The sequence below is a fragment of the Typopeltis vanoorti genome, chromosome 6, assembly GCF_054136105.1.
Source record: "Typopeltis vanoorti isolate ZY-2024b chromosome 6, IOZ_Tvanoo_1.0, whole genome shotgun sequence".
NCBI lineage: Eukaryota > Metazoa > Arthropoda > Arachnida > Uropygi > Thelyphonidae > Typopeltis > Typopeltis vanoorti.
In genome coordinates this window covers 98598568-98619875 of record NC_143554.1, presented here as the reverse complement: position 1 = coordinate 98619875, position 21308 = coordinate 98598568, and the positions used below count along the sequence as shown (strand labels likewise).

General features: G+C 35.5%; 1 protein-coding gene across 4 annotated transcripts in view; it reads left to right on the top strand.

The window, feature by feature from the left end:
• The window catches only part of nej (CREB binding protein nejire), a 481376-nt gene that overhangs the window by 91121 nt on the left and 368947 nt on the right, over positions 1 to 21308 (top strand). For all 4 annotated transcript variants that reach the window (XM_090394332.1, XM_090394330.1, XM_090394331.1 and 1 more), the window contains one exon: positions 5291 to 5488. In XM_090394332.1, coding sequence (XP_090250458.1) covers positions 5291 to 5488 — 198 coding nt within the window. The remainder of the gene's footprint in view (positions 1 to 5290; positions 5489 to 21308) is intronic.

Below are 21308 nucleotides of genomic sequence, written 5' to 3'. Positions count from 1 at the left end.
AAGGTTAAACAATACAGGTCCCAGTACTGAGCCCTGTGGGATCCCAATTGTAATCTTCTGCCTCCTTGATATTGCCCTACCATATACAACTCTCTGATACTTATCAGACAGATAATCCTGAATCCAGTTGACTAACCCGACATCTAAACCCATGTGCTACATCATGTGGCACCCTGTCAAATGCTTTTGCAGAATCCCAAAAAATGGCAGTATATGCCTTTCCCCTCATCAACTGCTCTTGTCACTTTATTATGAAAGGCAATCATATTACTAAAGCAAGAGTGCCCCTTAACAAATCCATGTTGACTTTCACAGATAACATTGCCCTCATCTGCCCAACGTTGTATATGGTCTCTCACTAATTTCTCTAAGATCTTAACAACTACTGATGAAACACAAACTGGCCTATAGTTTTTTTGAAGGTCATCTTCATTGTCTTGTGATATGATCTTGATCATCTGCATATAGTATTGTATTGATAACAGTTCTGGTTTGCTGGATACTTTGTTTTATTGTTGTTTTTCCATGTTTTAATAATCTGATCTATATATATATATATATATATATATATTTTGAATAGAGTTGGAGATAAGCTATATCCCTGTCTGATACCCTGATTTATTTCAATCTCTTCTGTAAATTTATTAGCTAACTGTAAAGCTAACTACATTTTTATATCTTTATATAAACTTTGTATAGCTTGTACCAAATGTAATGGATATCCTTCTTATTTCATTATATTCCATAATTTTTCTCTGGGTATTTTATCATAAACTTTCTCATAATCTATAAAGTCCAGATTGAGGTCTCAAGATTAAATTTTTGTCTTTTTTTCAATAATTTGTTTCAACACATAAATATTGTCTATGCACGATCTTCCATGTCTGAAACCATTTTGTTCTTCTGAGAGTAGATTGTTTGTGATATTTCTCAGGCTTTTATTCAGGATTTTACTGTAAATTTTGTAATCTGTATTTAATAAACTTATTCCTCTGTAATTTTCACAATCATCTGTCTCCTTTCTTAAATATACAGGGTGATAAAAATTAAAGTGTCCCTATTTAAGGCCTTATGGAGTATGCCATCCAGTGAACCAAATGCTGCAAAATTTTGCAGGAATAAATTGCATCATACAGAAACAATATCTGAGGGGAAAGATGTAACAAAATTTGCCATCGGGGATTGTAAACAGTGCTGTAACTAGCTTTTCATATGTCCTGTTCAAGATTTTATTTTTGGCCTTTTTTTTTTTTTTTTTTTTTTTTGGGGGGGGGGGGGAAGATAGAAATGGATTGGTTATTTTTAACTTAAACCAAAATTGTTATGGAATTGGCTCCCCCATGGTGGCAAAATTTTAAATTCGAAAATGAAAATATAATGCTGATTATTTTTTTGATACTCCATTTCAGGCCTTCTTTGTCCTCCCCCACCCCACCCCTGTGCCTGTGCACCTGTTGCACCTGCTTTGTTACAGCACTGGTTATAAACACTAAATGCATGGAATTTGCATATCATGCAACTCAGCAGGTCCCAGGAGAGTTTAAAAAAGATGGTCATGGGATTTTTCTCTTCATTCTAGTTATTAATACCATCCATATTGATGGTACTAACCTTGCCCGAATGCACTTTGTTCATGAAACTGTACTATGTAAGCATTTACAATGCTGTTGCTTCACTCCATGAATTTCGTCACCTGAACAAATGTCTACAAAGCTCACTATCTTCATGTGGTGTGAAAGAAATGATTAGTCATTTTGAAGAAATGGGAACATTGGGAGTTAAACGTGGCAGCGGTTGCAACCCAGCAGTTCAAACAAGTGAATGAAGTTGCTACTGGCATTGTGGAGAAGGCCACAAATAAGAGTTTTCTTGCAGCACATGCTGTATCAAGTCACATGATGGATGTACTTACACAACTATCTAGAAAATTCTGTGGAAGATTCTGCATTTCTATCCATTCAAGATAACCCCTGACACAGGAGTTCCACCTGCAGGACTTTGATGTTGCTTGAGTTGGACTGTGCCATGGCATTGGATGATTTTCTTTGGGAGAAGAGGCTCACTTTCACCTGAATGAAGCTGTGAATACCATTATTTGCCAGGAATGCAATTCCTTTGTATTCACCCAGAGTTATTGTCTGGTGTAGGTTTACACCTTTGTTTATCATAGGACCATTTTTCTTTGAGAACATTCACCAGTCTGGTCCAGTGACCTGCTCAGTTACTGCTGAGAGGTATTGCAATATCATAAACAATTTTGTGTGCCACAATAACAGCAGTGCCTCTACATGGATTCAGTCATTTTTATGCAGGATTGGGCCCTTCTACACATCGGTTGATCCGTAGGAGGTTCTTCAAGAACATTTTAGTCTTGCGTTTTCCACTGCCTGTCTGCCTTGTTCACCTGATCTTGACCCCCCTTCCCCCTGTGACTTCTGGCTCTGGGAATTTCTGAAAGACAGGGTTTATCGGGATCATCCCTATAATTTGCTAATGCTGAAAGGTAGCATAATGCAGCATGTGTGAAACATCAGTCTCAGCCAGCTGCATTCTGCCATTAAACACATTGTACAAAGGATGTAGTTTGTGACACCTAAAGGGCAGCACATTGAACAGTACAACCATTGAATGCATAATGGAAATGAATAAAAATATTTATGTTTGTGTTGCTTTTCACCGTAATACACACACCACACCACTCACAAATTACATCTACTTTCGGTACATCATAAAATAAATTCCAAAATTCACCATGAGGTATTCCTGGTTAATTTTGGAACTACTTTTTTTCCCCCTCAGATATCACTTCTGTATGACACACAATGTCTTCCTGCAAAGTTTTGCATTATTTGGATCACTGGGTGGCACTTTACAAGGCCTTAAACAATGGATACTTTAATTTTAATCACCCTGTAGATGTAGATATAACCTTAGCTTTTGACCAATCTCATGGAAACTTGCATTTCCTCCAACAGTTATTTATTACTTTTAAGAATATGTTACCATCATTTAATATTGTGGTTTAAGCCAATAAGAATACAATTTGGTTGGCTAAATCCCAAATTGCCAGCCCATCCTCGTTCGTTCAGTATCTAGGTAGATACCTATCAGGATACACCACGAGAAGGTGAGGATTTGGTCAGAATTGGACATTAGGTCAGAAGCCCTGGTCAGTTCTATGCATTCCTTTAAAAGACTATGTGGAGGTCTCCTCTCAGTTATACAGTCAAAGCTGTATTACTGAGGCTTTGACCTTTAAGTACCCCAATTAATTAATATAATTAATTAATCATAATAAAACAAATAATTATTAAGATGTTCCATCCACTTTTATTTGGCAGATCCACTAAATTATTTTCAGTTTTGGATAGTTTATATTTTAACAACAGCTCATTTCCAGATTGTCCACTTTCCAGTTATTTTTTTTGCTGCAATTTTAATGCCCAAAGGTGTGTGTACTTTTTTGATTTCTAATTAGAATTTTCCAAAAAACTAATTTTTTTTTCCCCCCAAGATGACAAAACTTGTTTTAGATCACAGTACTATTTTGTTCCCACTTTACCACTCTTGCTTGAATTTATGGGTCAAATTTTTTGTGTGCTTCTTTCTACGTGTATTTGTGGTATGGAATATGTATACTCTAAATCACTTTGATTCAAGTGTTTCTTTTACAAAAAAAAAATTATCTCAGTATTGAAAGTTTGCAAAAAATTAAAAATGGCTGAATTTGAGGTCCCAGAAAAAGTTGTTGGGACCACTTAAAAATTTGGAATTTTTATGAGAGAAACTCTTGTTAAAAATTTTTGTCCCATTCTGTTATTTTCATCTTTTTGGCCTAGACAGCCTTAAAATGAAGAAAAACTGCAATTTTAGGTTGTATCTTTCAGTATATTTAGTACATCCTCCTGGCAATTTTTGTACTAAATACTGAAGATGAACTAAATATACTGAAAGTTGCATCTTTCAGTATATTTAGTACATCCTCCTCCTCCTGGCAATTTTTCTAACTTCATGAGCGGCATGGGATAGTACCCAATGGGAGCATAAATTAAAGTAAATGCTGAATGGCAGCATGTGTGAAACATCAGTCTCAGCAGCTGCATTCTGCCATTAAACATATTGTGCAAAGAATGTAGTTTGTGGTATACCTGAAGGACAGCACATTGAACAGTACAATCCATGAATGCATAATGGAAATTAATAAAAAAAATATTTGTGTTGCTTTTCTCCTTACACACGCCACACATAAATTACATTGGAATTTTTGCTATGCACAGCTATATAAAGTGTTGAATGTCTAATCAGAGACATCGAACATGAAAGCAAGCTGCTCAAAGAAAGATTTGAAAATGCAGAGAAAAAAATTGGCATCACAAGAATGTATCACACCTGCGATACATTCCTGTTACAGTTACTTGAGCATCTAAAGTTATTTCACCATGACTGAATGATTTTATGCTATGTTTATGATTATAACTATTAGAATTGATTTCGTACTGAACTGCCATTAAAATTGACAAGAACGTATCCTTTGGAAATATAAATTGTATTTAAGTGAGGACTACTAATTATATCTGTTCAGAACAGTTTTTGAATCACTTCAAACTATAGTGCACCTGTTCTTTGCAAACCATGATGATATGAAATTATATTGCTAGCATAGCTAAGTTACTGGTGTAAAAGTAAAAAATTGTTTTCTTTGTTTTATTTTACTTTTACATTAATTCTGGTGACACATAAAAAAAAAAAAAACAGTCTTACTTCACACCACTTAAGCCCTTAAGATTGTCTTAATTCACGGATGCACTAAAAAAAATGCAGTTTACATTCAAAAGGCTATAGTGGTGATGGAATGGGATCATCCCATTCTTCATCAATTCCATTCTTTTTAGTTCAACCTATCTGGAGATAAGTTGATTAATTTTTTTAAACTCTGAAATTGTAAAGTCTCTGGGATTTCAAAATAAAAAATGGCCCATAATTAATAGGCACCAGGAAAAACCTAAATAAAAATATCTGCCCATTAAAAGGATATTGGTGACAAAATAATTCACTTTAATCAAATAAAAATTATACAGCTTCAGCCCACTGAGATTTTGCTTACAATGCCCTATTATAATATTTATTACAGACTATGGTGGGGTGGATTAGCAATGATATTATTCTGTGAAATATTATTGCTAAAATTGTCCATTTTTGATTTTAATGTGATGTTATATTCAATCACATTACTTGTTTTCATGACTTAAAATAAGTTCCCTTCAAATATTGATATGAATTTTGTTAATAGGGTCCAAGTATAAGTCAGCTTGGACAACCAACACCACCCAATAGTGGACCATTCCATGGGTATAGTGCAGCATCACAAATTGGCCTTCCAACTTCAATATCTTCCATAGCACCTGCTGCCCAAAGGCCTCCAATTTCTACAATGGGAATGTCTATTCCTCCAAGATACTCAGCTCCAACAGAGTCGTCAACAGCCAATGTAAGTTATCAGTAGATTTGGATATAAATCAAATACACTATTGGTTATGGTAGATGAAAAGTTAAAGTGCATTATATTCCTTTTACAACAATAGCCTCATGCAGGAAAGAAAAACATATATTCCATCTGAGATCTTATCTCTAGTTCTTACTTGAAATAAAAAAAAAAATGTGTAGAATAATAACAATAGCTCTGCAATTAGAAGCTATGGATGCGTATGCTTTCCACATGCGGTTGTAATATTTCACTAATAAAGTCAAACTTTAACAGTCACATTTGTCTTGTGTTAGTGTTTTTTTTTTTCCTAATGTCTATCTACCAGACATCAATATTTCTAGCTGTTGGTTATATTCAATCACATTACTTGAATATAATCTATAATGGAATGCTATAATATCACATTCCTCTCTATCTCTTGAGTGATAAAGAGGAATGTGATATTATAGCATTCCAAGTTGAAAGCTATAGGTGAGCATTTAGCAGAGCAAGGAAATGATATCAATTGTAATAATTAAAAAAAAAAATAAGCATATTTCTTAGGACAATTGCATCATGTTAGGATAAAAAAGCATAATATATTCCATTTGAGATCTGCAATCTTCTAAGAATATATCTAGTATTTAAATGAAAAAAACTAAAAAAAAAAAAAAACAGGAATAAAGTGAAACAGTGATTATATGCTGCACCTATGAGTTTGCTGACATTTATCTGTAGGTGTTCCACTGTTTATTGAAGCCCTGAAGTGGTTATTGCTGTCTTTGTTCTCCAAAGTGGAATTTGCAGTGTCTGGAAGTCTCTTCAAACATGCAGTTGACACCCTTTGTAATATGCTCAACATGTGGTATTTAATTAGGGAGTTGGTCTTCCCTCAATTTGAGAGTATGGCAGTAAAGCAGCTCTATTATGTAGGCTGTCTGCTAGATAGCACAGTGAGACCAAATTTGATGGTAATGTCAGGTAGCTTCTGACCAGCTGGTGAAAAATCTTGCTGCTGCTTACTATTTCAAATTGTTCTTGGAAGAAGTCTGAGTATAACAGTATGCAAGGAATATTATTGGGTTGTGTTTGGACTGTAGGCTGGCCCTTTCTATCTGGGGTTCATATTCAGTTCTCACTTTTACTGTAATTCTGCTCTTTAAGTTTTGCACATCATCAGTCATGAGAAACTAACAGAAATAAGTGACACATAAAGATATCAAAATCATACTTCTTTCCCTTACAAAAATCTGTATACACAACACATGTACACACACTTTCACATCCATTACACTAACATTCATGCCCTCATTTCAGAATTATGATTCCCGACCATTTTTCTGAATGTTCAATTCCAAATAACAGAATCTAAAATATTAAGTCATGCTAAAATAGATAAGCTTCTTAATAAAATAAACTTAGACTTAGGATACATGAATTTATTGACTCACTAAAAAGTGAAATTGTATCCAATATATCGGAGGTAGTCAAGTCATCGGCCCTCTTCTTTGTACCTTTGATATGATAGAACAATGGTTTTAATCATCTTCTGAACAACTGCCAACTTCTTTTTTGGTGCTGCCTTTACTATTCTACCCATTCTGAACTCGCATATCATTGTTTCAGAGTCAGCTTGTTCTTTTTGTAACTCTGTTATAGCTGAATACAAACTGGGGTGGTGCTTTCCAACTATTTGCTGGAAGCAGTTATGAAACCCTTCACTCAGGTTGTTCATCCGTTGTTGATTATGAATAGTGGACTCATATTGGTTCCACAGAGTACATGGATAACGATTAGGGGGAGTGTTGAACGGCTTCTTTCCTGTGCTCTTCGGCCAGATATATAATTCAAATCAAAGTAATCAAAAATTCTTAAAATATCATCGCAGACCTCTTCTCTCAATTCCTTGGAGGCATTGACGTCATCAACAGGGACAAACGCTAAAGCCAGTTGCATATGTAATTAGTCCTTTAGTCGATGATCTTCAGGGTTGTTGTACAGTTTTTGTAGCTCCTCAACCTGAATCCTTCTGTAGGAAGATTGGGATAAGTGGAAAAGACAGCAAGATACTGTTGAATTTGGGAACATGGCACTTACTATTTATGATGGCCAATTCGAAGTCGCACATTATTCGAGTTGGCTGTGTAACATCAATTGCAAAATCATGTGCTGAAGACAAAATGCTATGCAAAATCTTAGTGTAGCAATTTTGTTCTTTATTTGCTAATAAGGCGTAAATCAATGGAATACATGGTACAATGTCGCCATTTTCTGGATTTACTCCAGGCCTTCTTAGTACTCCCAGAACAGTAAACATTTGCGCAAAAATACTGGGGCAGACTTTGAACATACCATCAAGAAACCACTCTTGCTCATTAAAATCTGTAGATTTTCTTTAGTTCCAAACACAATAACCCTGTTTTCATGACTTTCTTTGTCGTTATAGGAATCATACAGAAGAAACTTTTCACCCTGAAGAGTTTTAGTGTATCTGTCTGAAATCTGGAATTACTCCTGAAGTGATGCAGGATGGATTGGCTGGTTGATCATGTAATCTTTTCCTTCTAATGGATTTTTTTAAAATTTTCTCATTCAGGTAAAAAGCTTAAAATACCTGAGGGCACCCTATGCAATTCATTTTGCAGTATCTGAGCCAGTTTGAAGCTCTGGATATTCTTGGACAATACGTTTTAAATTTTGTCTTACATTTTATGCCTCTGCTTCTTCTCTATTTGGTCGATTGGAGTGAGATGATCAATCGTCCCATTTTGACCATCCATAGTTGTAATAGCTCATACCGAACATTCTTTCGTTCTAAGTTTTTTACACTCCCTATATAGTTTATCCTGTGGACCAGATTTACTCTTGTAATAAATATATCCATTTAGGAGTAGTTTCAACTCTCCTCGCCCCGATGAAATTATCTTAGGTTCATCTTGCATTTTCTCCATGAATTTTAATTCATTTTCTGGCCAATTATTACTTAGCGACGGTGAAACAATTCTTGACACATATTAATGATTATCAATCATGATTCTCTACGTTACTTAAGGCTATACTTGGTATTAAGAAAAGGAAAATTATAAATTTTCATAAAAATATACTCTCATAAAAATATACATTCGGAAAAATGGTTGGGAACGCAGAATTATATATGATGTGTACCACTACTTACATGCATCATACTGTGATCTGTTATTTCTTACAGAACCCCAATGGGCAGCTTTAATAACAAATGTCCACTCCAACCATCTAAACTGCATTTCTGCACAATATGCAAGAAGACTACATACATATGAGACCTGATATGTTATCCCACAGCATCCCCTCTTTGTGATCTGCTGATTCAAAATACCTTTCCATGCTTTGTTGCTTGCCTTATCTGTTGTCTTTACCCTTTTCCTAATTCTAATAGCATCAGTGACCTCTTTGATTAATTATTTTTAAAGGCTGTTTTCTTACATTTCAGTTGTCAAAAAGGTGAGATCATCTTTTTTGATGACTCAGTTCTTTAACTTCATGTTTTAGGCTGGAAGAGATGCAGAAGTATTTGTTGTCAGTATATGATCTAACACAAATTGTCCATCTATGAACTGTAATACAGATAACTAGATACCGAGTATCTATAGTATTTCCTTTTGTAATTTCCAACTATAACTTTGTCCCTTTTTTTTTTAATACAGATAAGATTTTAGCCAACCAATATTAGTCCATTTTCAATTCAATTGTTGTAAAATGTAAGCTAATGCACTTTGGGATGAAAAGATTACTCACTTTGTATCACATTGATGAGACTAGGGATCTGGGGGTAATGGTGGATAGAGATTTCAAATTTAGAGGATATATTGACATGTGAAGGAAGGTTATTGTGCATCTTCATTAGACTGTGTTTTGACCACATATTGATTACTGTGCACAGATTTGGTCACCTGCATTTCTTGGGAATTGGGAGGTGGAGAGGATTCAGAGGTGATTGACCCAGCTGGTGATAGGTCTGTGGAATGCTTCCTATGAGGATAGATTGTGTGTGGGTTGCAGAGTTTAGCTGACAGGCAGAGGAGAGCGGATGTGATAGAAACTTATAAGTTACTAAAGGGATTCTATAAGATTGACACAAAGAAATTTTTCAGTATGTGGGGAGTAGGGATAAACAAGGGATCACACTTGGAAGTTGTCTGTGATGAATGAATTTCCTTGTAGTATTCAACATCTATTCTAATTGCCAAAATACTAACCAGGTTTGGCTCCTATGGAAATGTTTGATTTCAGACTCAAGTATTTAACTCATTTGAAAGAACTTTAATCATTAACTATTATTAGCTTAAGTCAGTAATTGCACCACATATATCCAAAAATTGAATAAATCAGATGTTATTTACAGTAATCATATACACAACTTAATTAATGAATATATAAAAAAAGTCATTATATTGCAAATTATAAATATGAAGTCAATTTGCTCTCAATTTAAATTGTACAAACAATTGACAATGGATATGTATTGAGCTCATCTAGAAATTTAACAAACTCATTGAAAAATATATTGGCCAAGATATCATCACAGTAAGCCTCAGTTGTATACCTTCTATATGTAGTTCTCTCTGAGTGAACTAGACAGAGCAGATAATTATATTAAATGCCTATATTGCATTCTCAGTTCAATATTTATTAGTGGTCATCCATTCCACTTTCAACAAAAAAATAGGAGAATTTAACTGAAGAAGCAAAATAGTCCTATCTTCTAGTACTTGAGAGAAAATTCAAATATAACACTGTTTCCATTCAGAATGAAGAATGAGTTCTTTCATAACATAATGGAAATATAAATATTAGTGTTTTTCTTCTGTTCCAGTCGCCCATGATAGGATTTATCAACTCTTCCTTTACTTCATCAGCTGAAACGGATGCCTGTATAAAGTACTTTGAAAATATCAGCATATTGCTGTTAACAAACATGCACTGTTAATAGATACACTGCTTGGAATCCCTACGGTCACAAAGGTGACCGTAGGGATGCCATGAAGGATATGTAAAAACCACTATTCATGGGCTTACAGTTTGATTGTGGAGTTCTGGGCATCGACTGGAATACGAATCTGCACAAAAACATTCATAACCATGGCTCACAACATGGTTTCCATGGTAGGGCCACAATGTGCAGGCCCTCCACACACACCCGAACCAACATGCAACATCGTCTTCATTGGTGCAAAGAGCATGTACAGTGGGATGTGGAAGCTTAGAAAGATGTGTTATGGAGCAATGAATCACACTAAGCCTCTACCAAGCAGATGGACAGGTGTGGTGGATGCCCAGTGAACATATATTACCAGTGTCCCGTCTATGAAATTCAGAAGTGGTGGCAGTGTAATGCTATGGTCCTGGTTTGGCCACAAACGTTGAACTCTGAGAAGTATCTGAACATTCTGGACAATGCAATGCTTCCTACTTTGTGGCATTTCTATGGAAAACTGAGCATTGCTCTTTCAGCAAGATAATGCATTATAAGGCTACTACTGTAACTGTCTGATTTGTGGACATGAATGTCACTACATTTGACTGGCCTTCACAGAACCCTATTGAACATCTGTGGGATGAACTGAGCATCGAGTGAGGTCAAGAGACGTCCATTCCACAGCAGTCCATGACCTTATTACATGCCTGCAGGAAAACATTCCAAAATTCCCATTAATCATTATCATATGCTTGTGGAAAATATGCCTCGTAGGATTGCTGCAGTCATTGCAGTGAAAGGAGGACCTATATTTTATTAAAGTGGGTGCCATGACTGTTTGTTCCTCACACTGTGGCATCCATTAACTTCTTTGCAAGCAGCTGTATTTCCATGCACTTCTTAAATAAAATATCTTATTTATTCCTTAATTTATGGAAATTACAGATCCATATTATTTCATAACTTTGAGTTTACTTCTCTCTTCTCAGCTCCCTAACTGTTATTTACTAGTGTTCTCTGTTGTTGACCAAAGAAAGATTGCATCGGTCAAATTGGGTTCCTCACTCTGTTCTTGGTGATATGGCTGTCAACATTTCCCTTTGTCCTGAGGTAAATATCTTCTAAAAACTTCACTGAAATATTATTTGCACTTTTCTTCAGTATTTTCTTACTCCATGCATCCAAAAATTCTCCATGTACCAAGGAAATTGTTTTTGGTTTTTGTCACTGCTCTACCATGATGCGAACAACATGAGCTAGCCTAGTGTCAGTTACATAATGTTGTTATGCCATAAATACTTTCATATACATTACATTATTTACAACATATGTAAATATTTTATTGTACATAAATAATAATTCAAGTATACACACCTACTTTCTAAGTATGCCAAAGCTAGTCCAAATTGAAAATTCATCATCATAATCAGTACCACCAGGGAGTGTACAGGATGATAATTACGATAGTAATACATGAAAAAGTTAGACCATTACTAACTTACGATCAACAATTTTCCTTGAAATTAATCTGTTATCTGTCATGATTCCAATATTATCAGATTTTATATTTCTGTCTTTTAAGGTGCTTTTTGCAGTATCAATCCATCTACATCTTTGTCTTCCTCTGGGTCTTTTCTCTGCCAACCTGGAAAAGAACAATTGTTTTGCTTATTTTTTTTCCCCATTAAGTGGCCATACCATGTGAAATTATCTATACCAACACATTCCTGAATGCTAAAAATGGCAAGTTCTTTCTTAATATCCTAATTTTTAATGTGATACTGTCATTGATGCCATTTGTTCACTCCACTAATCTTTCTCAGAACTCTCATATCAGAGGTTGCCAGTCTTTTATCAAAATGTTTTATTTCTAACCCAGCTCTCAGATCTATAAGTTAAAATTGGTTTGAACACTGTCTTGTAAATAGCTAATTTAGTGTTTTGACTAATTTCTTTCTTATTCCAAAATTTATTCATCTGACTTCCTGTAATACCATCTTTAGTAATCCTGTTATTTATTTCCTGATTTAGTTTACCATTTTCACAAAATATTGTGCCTAAATAGCTGAAATGTTTTACTTGTTCTTTAGTTTCGCCATTCAAGATACAGTTGTTTTCAATGTTTCTGCCCAGAGCCTCCATAGCTCAGTCGGTATAGACGAAGTCCTTTGGTCAGAAAGACCCAGGTTCGATTCCCATCCACGACACAAGAAGCCATTATCTGGTCTCTTTCAATTAAAGGTGAGTTAGCCGGTCTCATACGGAGATAGTGTTTTTTTCTCCTGGAAACTCTGGTTTTTCGTCCCTCAGAACAGGCAAAACCGGGTCCATGAACACACACACACACTGATACAGTCAAAAAATATGTATTTAATCCCTCATTAGGAGGGCTCAACCAGTCCTAAGGGGCAGTCGAGGAATGGAGAGAACCCCTCATGAATAAATAAATGTTTCTGCCTATTTTCATTGTCTTTTGATTGCTGATTTTCATACCAAATTTATTAGCTGTTATTCAATTTAGTCAAAACGATCCAGCAATTTTGTATTGAATTTATTTAGAAGTATAATGTCATCTGCATTAAGTAAAGAGCTAAGATTAACAACACCAATTTTGATATCAATTTTAATACCACTTTTCTACATTATGTAATCCATATAGATAATGAATAACAGTGGAGATAATGTGTATCCTTATACATTTTGGAAAATTATGGAGACAACTACCGTGTTAAAACTTTAGTTTAATATAAACTAAGATCCACTTTCGACGTTTCGACCTTTATATCAAGGTCATCTTCTGGAGCGTATGCACTATATACAGAAAACAAGCTACACTACAATCTACATGGTTTGTTAAAGTTACTGATTAACTTTTACAACAATTATTGGCCTGACCTCTGGCAGAAAAAAAAAATAAAATAAATAAATGAAAAATGAAAATATACATCAATGCTAGAGTCCTATTATTAATATTATGTAAAATTACATTGGGAGCAATAACAAGTCTTATGTGTGTGTGTGTGTATATTAACACCATGATCATACATATACATTCCACCCAGTTGGTATGGAATGGTTTCCAATACTGGCTGAAGGTTGCCTAGAGTCCTGACGTATGCTGGATGCTACATGTTAGGTGGGCTGAATGTGTGCCATCCAGATTCTTGAAATTTTCATGCCACCATTATTGTTGATATTTGGGTGGTTTATCAGAATTTCGCAGGCTTCCTTAAATTTTCTTTAATACCAGGTTTTATAGTATGGTGAAGAGCAGGTACTTTTCCAGTCTATTTGTGTAATGTGTATCCTTGTTGCATATCTGATTTTACCTTAAACTATCTTCCTGTACCTCCTTCAACTCTAATTGCTGATTAACAGCTGAAATAGAGACAACATATTGCTTGATATAATGTTCCATTTCCACCATATAACAATTCTCTATATCTCCAATAACTATCAGAAACTCCAGTTATGTACTGATTGTGCACTACATACCACAGCATGTGGAAACAGACCAAGAAATTCAAATCGGACTTTGAAAGCCTAAATGCTTAAAATATTGCCTTTTCCCAGATTGTAGAAGGTCTGTTAGCTGATCTTTTATTGGAAGTGGAAGAGTTTTCTCTCCTGGAAACTTGGGTTTTTCATCCTACAAACTAACCAGAAGAACATGTAATTTATAGACATACTATGTTGGCCTCGTGGGCTTATTTCTTTGGTTATAAATCAAATAACCAGCCAGTAGCAGCAAGGGATAAGTTGGTTGAACGTTCTGATCCCTTGTTGCTACTAGGTTCAACTTGTGTCCCTTTGCATGTTTACCTTTCTCACATCAAGATGTCAACTTGGTAAAATCACTCAAAGATAAGCCTGATCTCTTATTATTATTATTATTATTTTCGGGCTCCTCCAGGGAGTCCTTAGACTCATCGAGGGAGGCCCTAAACATCATGTCCACACAACTATACGACATTCTCACAGTATCTATCATACCTTGCCTTGAACTCGCTCACTGTCATACCACCCACAACAGACTCTGGCAGCTTATTCCACTCATTTACCACTCTAAAAGTAAAGAACCCAGCTCTAACACGACTGCTAACCACACTCTTGCCCAGCTTCCATAGGTGTCCCCTAGTTCTCCCACCACCAGTTCTGATCTCAAAAATATCCTCTAAATTAATCTTATAGAGTCCTTTTAGCAATTTGAATGTCTCAATCATATCTCCCCTTTTCCGCCTATCAACCAGTTTCTGCAACCCACAAATCTTCAACCTGTTCTCATATGGTTCATTCCATAGACCTGCTATCATCTTAGTCACTCGCCTCTGGATCCTCTCCACCTCCTCCCCATCAAGAAGGAACCGAGGTGACCAAATCTGAGCACAGTAGTCAAGATGAGATCTTATTAAGGCTCGGTACAGAGGTACAATAACTTGCTTGTCTCTGCTTGTTAAGGTATTTTTCAACAACCAAGTGAGTTGATGAGCTGATTTAGCTACTTTCGCAATGTGCCCCCCTAAACTTCATCTGCCTATCCACCAACACTCCCAAGTCCCTGGCCTCATCAATCTCTTGGAGTATAGTTGCACCCATGTGGTATACTGCTGCTAATCTTTTCACCCCAAAATGCATAACCTTACATTTTGTCACATTAAATTGACGTCCATTCTCATTAGCCCAAAACTCCAATCTATCTAAGTCATCCTGCAAGACTTCGATATCTTCTGCATTCACTATCGCCCTCCCCAACTTAGCATCAGCTTTTTCCATACAACTTCTATATATGTTTGTGTGTGTGTGTGTGTGAGTGTATATATATATATCATCATCAAATTTTTGCCATGTACCCTCAAGGGGTGTACAGGATATGATAGTACTACATGAAAAAAATTACATCATTACTAACTTCCTATCTACAATTTTCCTCCAAATCAGTCTGTTACTTGTCAAGACTCCAACATTATCAGATCTTATATTTCTATCGTCTAAGGCACTATGTACCGTATCAATCCACCTATATCTTGGTCTTCCTCTGGGTCGTTTTGCTGCCAACCTGGCAGAGAACACTTGTTTTGCTAATCTTTCCTCTCCCATTCTATTTAAGTGACCATACCACCTGAGATTAGCTCTGCTAACGCATTCCTGGATGCTGACAATGTCAAGTTCTTTCCTAATATCCTCGTTTTTAATATGATATTGCCATTGATGCCATATGTTCACGCCTATAATCTTTCTCAGGACTCTCATATCTGTGGTTTCTAGTCTTTGGTCAAGTGTTTTACTTCTGACCCAGCTCTCAGATCCATAAGTTAAAACTGGTTTGAACACAGTCTTGTATACAGCTAATTTAGTGTTCCGACTAATTTCTCTCTTATTCCATATGAATTTATTCAATCGACTTCCCACCATACCAGCTTTGCTGATTCTATTGTCTATTTCTATATTTAATTTACCATCTTCACCAAAAATCGTGCTTAAGTAGCTGAAATGTTTTACTTGTTCCAGAGGTTCTAAATTCACAACACAGTTGACATTTTCAATGATTCTGCCTATTTTCATTGTCTTTGTCTTTTTATTTCTGAACTTGGGTTGCAAGTTTTCCCAACTGGTTGTACTATAAATTAAAGACACCAAGAAATTATATACTTGGTTTAATCCGTTATCCAAGATTAAGCAAACAAAGTTTGGACCTGAAATATTTTCAGAACTTGGGCAACTCGTATAAAGAAGCTAATGACTTCACATCACTTGCCTTAGTATCCCATAATGCAAAGTACACATCCTTATGGACATGTATAATGCTGTGCATTATGGGAAGGGGTCACTACCCAAACCGATCTCAACCTTTGAGGTCTCATCAGTGGGAGTTAGACCTAGAGGTGATACTACGGTTGAAGTAATTCAGAAGTCATATTTTCATATACAAGTAGCCAAATTTAGTAGATTTTAAAACTTTAATTTATAGTAATTTAATTACCATAAATTAAAGATACAGGTGGTATTTTTAATTTATAGTATAACCAAGTGGAAAAACTTCCAACAACTATCTCTAATCCAGAGTATTTTAACAATAAGGTGTAACACCTTTTGGCTACTCGTAATATGAAAATATGACTTCTGCTTTACTTCAACCTTAGTATCACTGATGACACCTCAATAAAGGTCAAAACTGGTCTGGGTAGTGATCCTTCCCATAATGCATAGCATTAGATTGGAGGTCTGGGCTAAGGAGAATGGATGTCAATTTAATGTGGTAAAATGTAAGGTTATGCATTTTGGGGTGAAAAGTTTAGCAGCAGTATATCACATTGGTGGAACTGTACTCCAGGAGATTGATGAGGCCAGGGACTTGGGAGTGTTGGTGGATAGGGAGTTGAAGTTCAGGGGGCACATTGCAAAAGTAGCTAAATCAACTCATCAAATCACTTGGATGCTGAAGAATACTTTGACGAGCAGAGACAAGCAAGTTATTGTTCCTCTGTATCGAACCTTGATAAGACCCCATCTAGACTACTTTGCCCAGATTTGGTCACCTAGGTTTCTTCTTGATGGGGAAGAGGTTGAGAGGATCCACAGGTGAGTGACCAAGATGATAGCAGGTCTATGGAATGAACCTTATGAGAACAGGTTGAAGATTTGTGGGTTGCAAAAATTGGTTGATAGGCAGAAAAGGGGAGACATGATTGAGACATTCAAATTGAGGGTTTCTATAGGATTAATTCAGAGGATATTTTTGAGAACAGGACTGATCGTGGGAGGACTAGGGGACATTCATGGAATTTGGGTAAGAGTGTAGTTAGTAAGGGTGTTAGAGCTAGGTTTTTTACTTTTAGAGTGGTGAATGAGTGGAATAAGCTGCCAGAGTCTGTTGTGGGTGCTATGACAGTGAATGAGTTTAAGGCTACGAATAGTTGTGATAGACATGATGTTTAGGGCCTCCCTCGATGAGTCTAAGGACCCCTTGGAGTTGCCCGTAATAATAATAATTATAAATGTCCGTAAGGATATGTGCTTTGCATTATGGGATGTTAAGGCAAGTGATGTGAAGTCATTAGCTTCTTTATGCGTGCTGTCCCAGTCCTGAAAATATTTAAGGTGCAAACTTTGTTTGCTCACACTTGGATAAAGGATTAAACCAAGTATATAATTTCTTGGTATCTTTAATTTATCTGGATTATGGGATTTAGATTATGAGGACAGATTGCGAGTATGTTGATTGCAGACTCAAATTAACAGGAGAAAGAGGGATGATGTGGTAGAGGTCTATAAACTTCTGAATGGGTGTTATAGGATGTGAACTGATGAAATTGTTTGTTATATGGAAGGTGGCAAAAGAACACGGGAGCATCAATGGAAGTTAAGTTGTTCACAGTCAAGAAAGGGGTAGGAGCTAGGTTTTTCTCCCAGAGAGCAGTGTAGGAGTGGAATAATTTTCCCTTAGGGGGTAGTGAGTGCATCTAGTGTGAATGAATGTAAGGGAAGGTATGATGGCTGGTTCGGGTGATTTATAGCCTCCCTTGACTCCCTGTAGGTCTCAGATAATAATAATAGCAAACTCCATTCCTGTTCTTCATTCACAAACCTTGCAGTGCTCTTGTTCAAGCGTCGACATATTCCATAACCAATGTCTGAATCAGTGGCCTCCTTCTCTAGTGGGATGAGAATCTAGTGAATATCAATCAGAAACAGTTTTATTTTTTTTAAAGAAAGATCTCCCTTCACTCTGCTATGTTTAATAATGTCTTTCTTAGGATCATATCTCTCTTCTTGAGCTGACTTATACCTCTAGCTTTTTTCTGGTACAAACAAGTGACATCCATTCCTTTAGCTTTCAAAAAAAAAAAAAAAAAAAAAAATCTCTTTGCTTTGTGACTCTGTTTCTTTCTTGTACAATTCCAAACACTATATAAATCTCAAATCTTTCAAACCTTAGAATACTGTTCTCACATTTGTGATGGTGCACCAAAAAAACTAAGAATGTTTGCTATCAAGAAGGGGAGCAGTTAGATTCTTTGAATGTTTTGTCTTTTTTGTAGGTATTTTGTTCAGCACTGCTTTCCAAGAACTGGCTACTACCCATTTTACATTTTCTTTTAAGTATGTAAAATCACAAGCAGATGATGATGCATTCATATGTAATTCAGCTTAAAACCAACTTCTCATTCTCCTTTTTTTTATTGTCTGCCATTGTTCTTTGGTGCAGCTTTTCCCATACCATTTTCCCCAAGGACCAGTGAATCCAAGCTGTTAATAAAAAAACCAGACCCCCTCCCCCCCTTCCCATCCTTGCCCATTCTTAGGACTATTGTTATAGGTTTTGTAATCTCTTCTGTGTGAGGTTAGCACCATCTAAATATTTGATCTAGCAGTGCTAAATCCTTGATCTGATATTTATATTGAAAATGCAAAAAGAGAAAAGCATTTGTTTATTGACATTGTTCAAATTAATAACTGTCCACTCATCACTTCATTATTTATTTTACCTGCTTGCTTACCATTGAAATGAAATTTTATTGGTAATTTATATATATTTAGTATGTGCAGGGCCTCCTTATCCGTTAATTCAACAATATTATAAATATTGTTGCTTAAAAATGTGCAATGTTGTTATATTTTAAAATAATTTTTTTTTGCAGTGAAAGTTATTTAATTAATTATATGTATTATTTAATTATTGCTCAATCCAATGATTGAGCAATAATTAAATAATATTAAGGCATCAAATATTTTTTAACCCAAGGTGCTCAAACTTGTTAAGACGGCCCTGAGTATGTGTTATATGTGTACCCCCCCCCCCCTCCCTTAAGGAGTGGAACAAAAAGGATATGATACTGCCATTATATGAGTGTTGGTAAAAATGAAAGCATTAATCTCTAGGACAGTTTGCATTTCTTCAGTAGTGGTTAAGGTGTAAATTATGATTCATACAAAGAATTGATCCAGTAAAACAAGATATAAATCTTGAGCGTAGCATAGATTTGCTCAATGTATGTTTTCAAATTGGTTTGTTTTCTTAAAAGGGGAGCAGGTGGAAACCTTAATTTCTCAGTGGATAAAACTGTTTAAGCCGTGTAAAACTGGCTAGCTGGTCCTTATTTGATAAAACTGTTTAGAAAATCTTTCAGCATTATGAACTCAACTCTTTCCCAAAATATGAAGAAAATTGCATCACAGAACATGAAGAAAACGTGCGTAAACATTAAAATCATGATTATAATCCATAATAGTCTCCCAGATCTTTGGTAAATTAATGCAACCATATGTGTTTAGGCTGGGAGAGTGCTACATAGCTGATGCTAAGAATAGCCTCTCAGATCTGTAACGACTTGTATATAATAAAAATGTTTTTCCTCCATCTGATCCTGTGTGAAGGAGTATCCAGAGCTATCCAGGAGTATCCAGAGGAGTATCTGCCAATTCTGATTTGCCATACAAATGATTTCAGATGTAATTTTTATGTTCTTTAAGGCATATGTTAACTGATCATCTGTATGCAAGTCGAGATTGCAGACCATGCTCTGGATGCTTCTTCACATAGGATCAGATGTAGAAAAACATCTTTATTGCATAGAAGTCGTTACAGGTCTGAGAGGCTATTCTTAGCATCAGCTATTAAGCACTCTCCCGATCTCAGCAAATATGGGATCTGAGAGAATAGCATTTTAAGATCTAATAGCCGAACTTCTCTGAATTTGTAGTTATCTGATCCATAGAGGGTGACATAAGGACATTAGATGTCAGTTATAATTTAAATTGTTTCTACAATTACATGGTTTAGTGCTGTGTGTCTGTCAGTTTCATTGTGCTCTGATGCTGAATAGAAAAGCAGCAAAATACTAGTGAGTTTAATAAATGTATTTTTCCCTCTTTGTGTTAGTTATACCGTTAAGCTTTATTATGGATAATGAACAACACCTAAGCCTTTCTGTACAAATGTCGTTATAATTTTAATGAGCAGCATGTAATTAACATGTTTTGATCAAGCCTCATATTTTGCATCAGTAATCATATAAATTCACTGTACATATTTATAGAAAGGATTGTCCATCATAACATATTTCAGTTTGGAAAATGTCTTTTCACCATAAAACATCTGAGATTAAATCACACAGCATGCATATTTGGATATTCTTTGGACAATTTTTCTGATCTTAGGTATATCTTTAAGATCTCATTGCTTTATTCAGCTAGACATCAATCTTTACTTCTTTTTTTTTGTTAACTTGCACAGCTTCTCTAGATGTTAAATATTAAATTATTTTTAGAAAAGTATTTGGTATTAATTTTTGGTGTAATCATTAAGAACAAATAGCAGTTATGAAAATGTAAATTTCTATGGCTGAGTAGTTCTGTGGGAATCTTCCGGTATTGAGATCACATTTTAAAGTAAATAACGAGTTTAATAAAAATAAACAATCATAACTCTACAAGTTTCGCAAGTTATCAGACTTACATTGCCAGGGGGCACTAGCAAAAAGTCATACACAACAAAGACAAACAATTAATGACACAATGTTATCAGAACTTCACAGTTGGTAAATATAAATATGTAACCAAAATAAAAATGTTAAATTCATTACTGTATACATGTTGGAATAAACACTGATAGTTATTGCAGTCACGTTCTGTGGTATCGTCTGTGTTGTATTCTAGATCCATGGCAGTTAGATTTTTAATGAAAGCAGACTAAATTTGGTATAAGATTAAGCCTCGATTTTTGTTACATTGTGTGTGTGTGTGTGTGAATCCTTTTCTAAGGCTTCCTTGAATGTAAAACAATCAATATAAGGCATTTTTGTTTGTTGGCAGACTACTTGATGGCCTGTGGTAGTTGTGTGTGATGCCAAGCTTGATTTATGTGTTGCTGCCTCCTGTTTCGATGCCTTT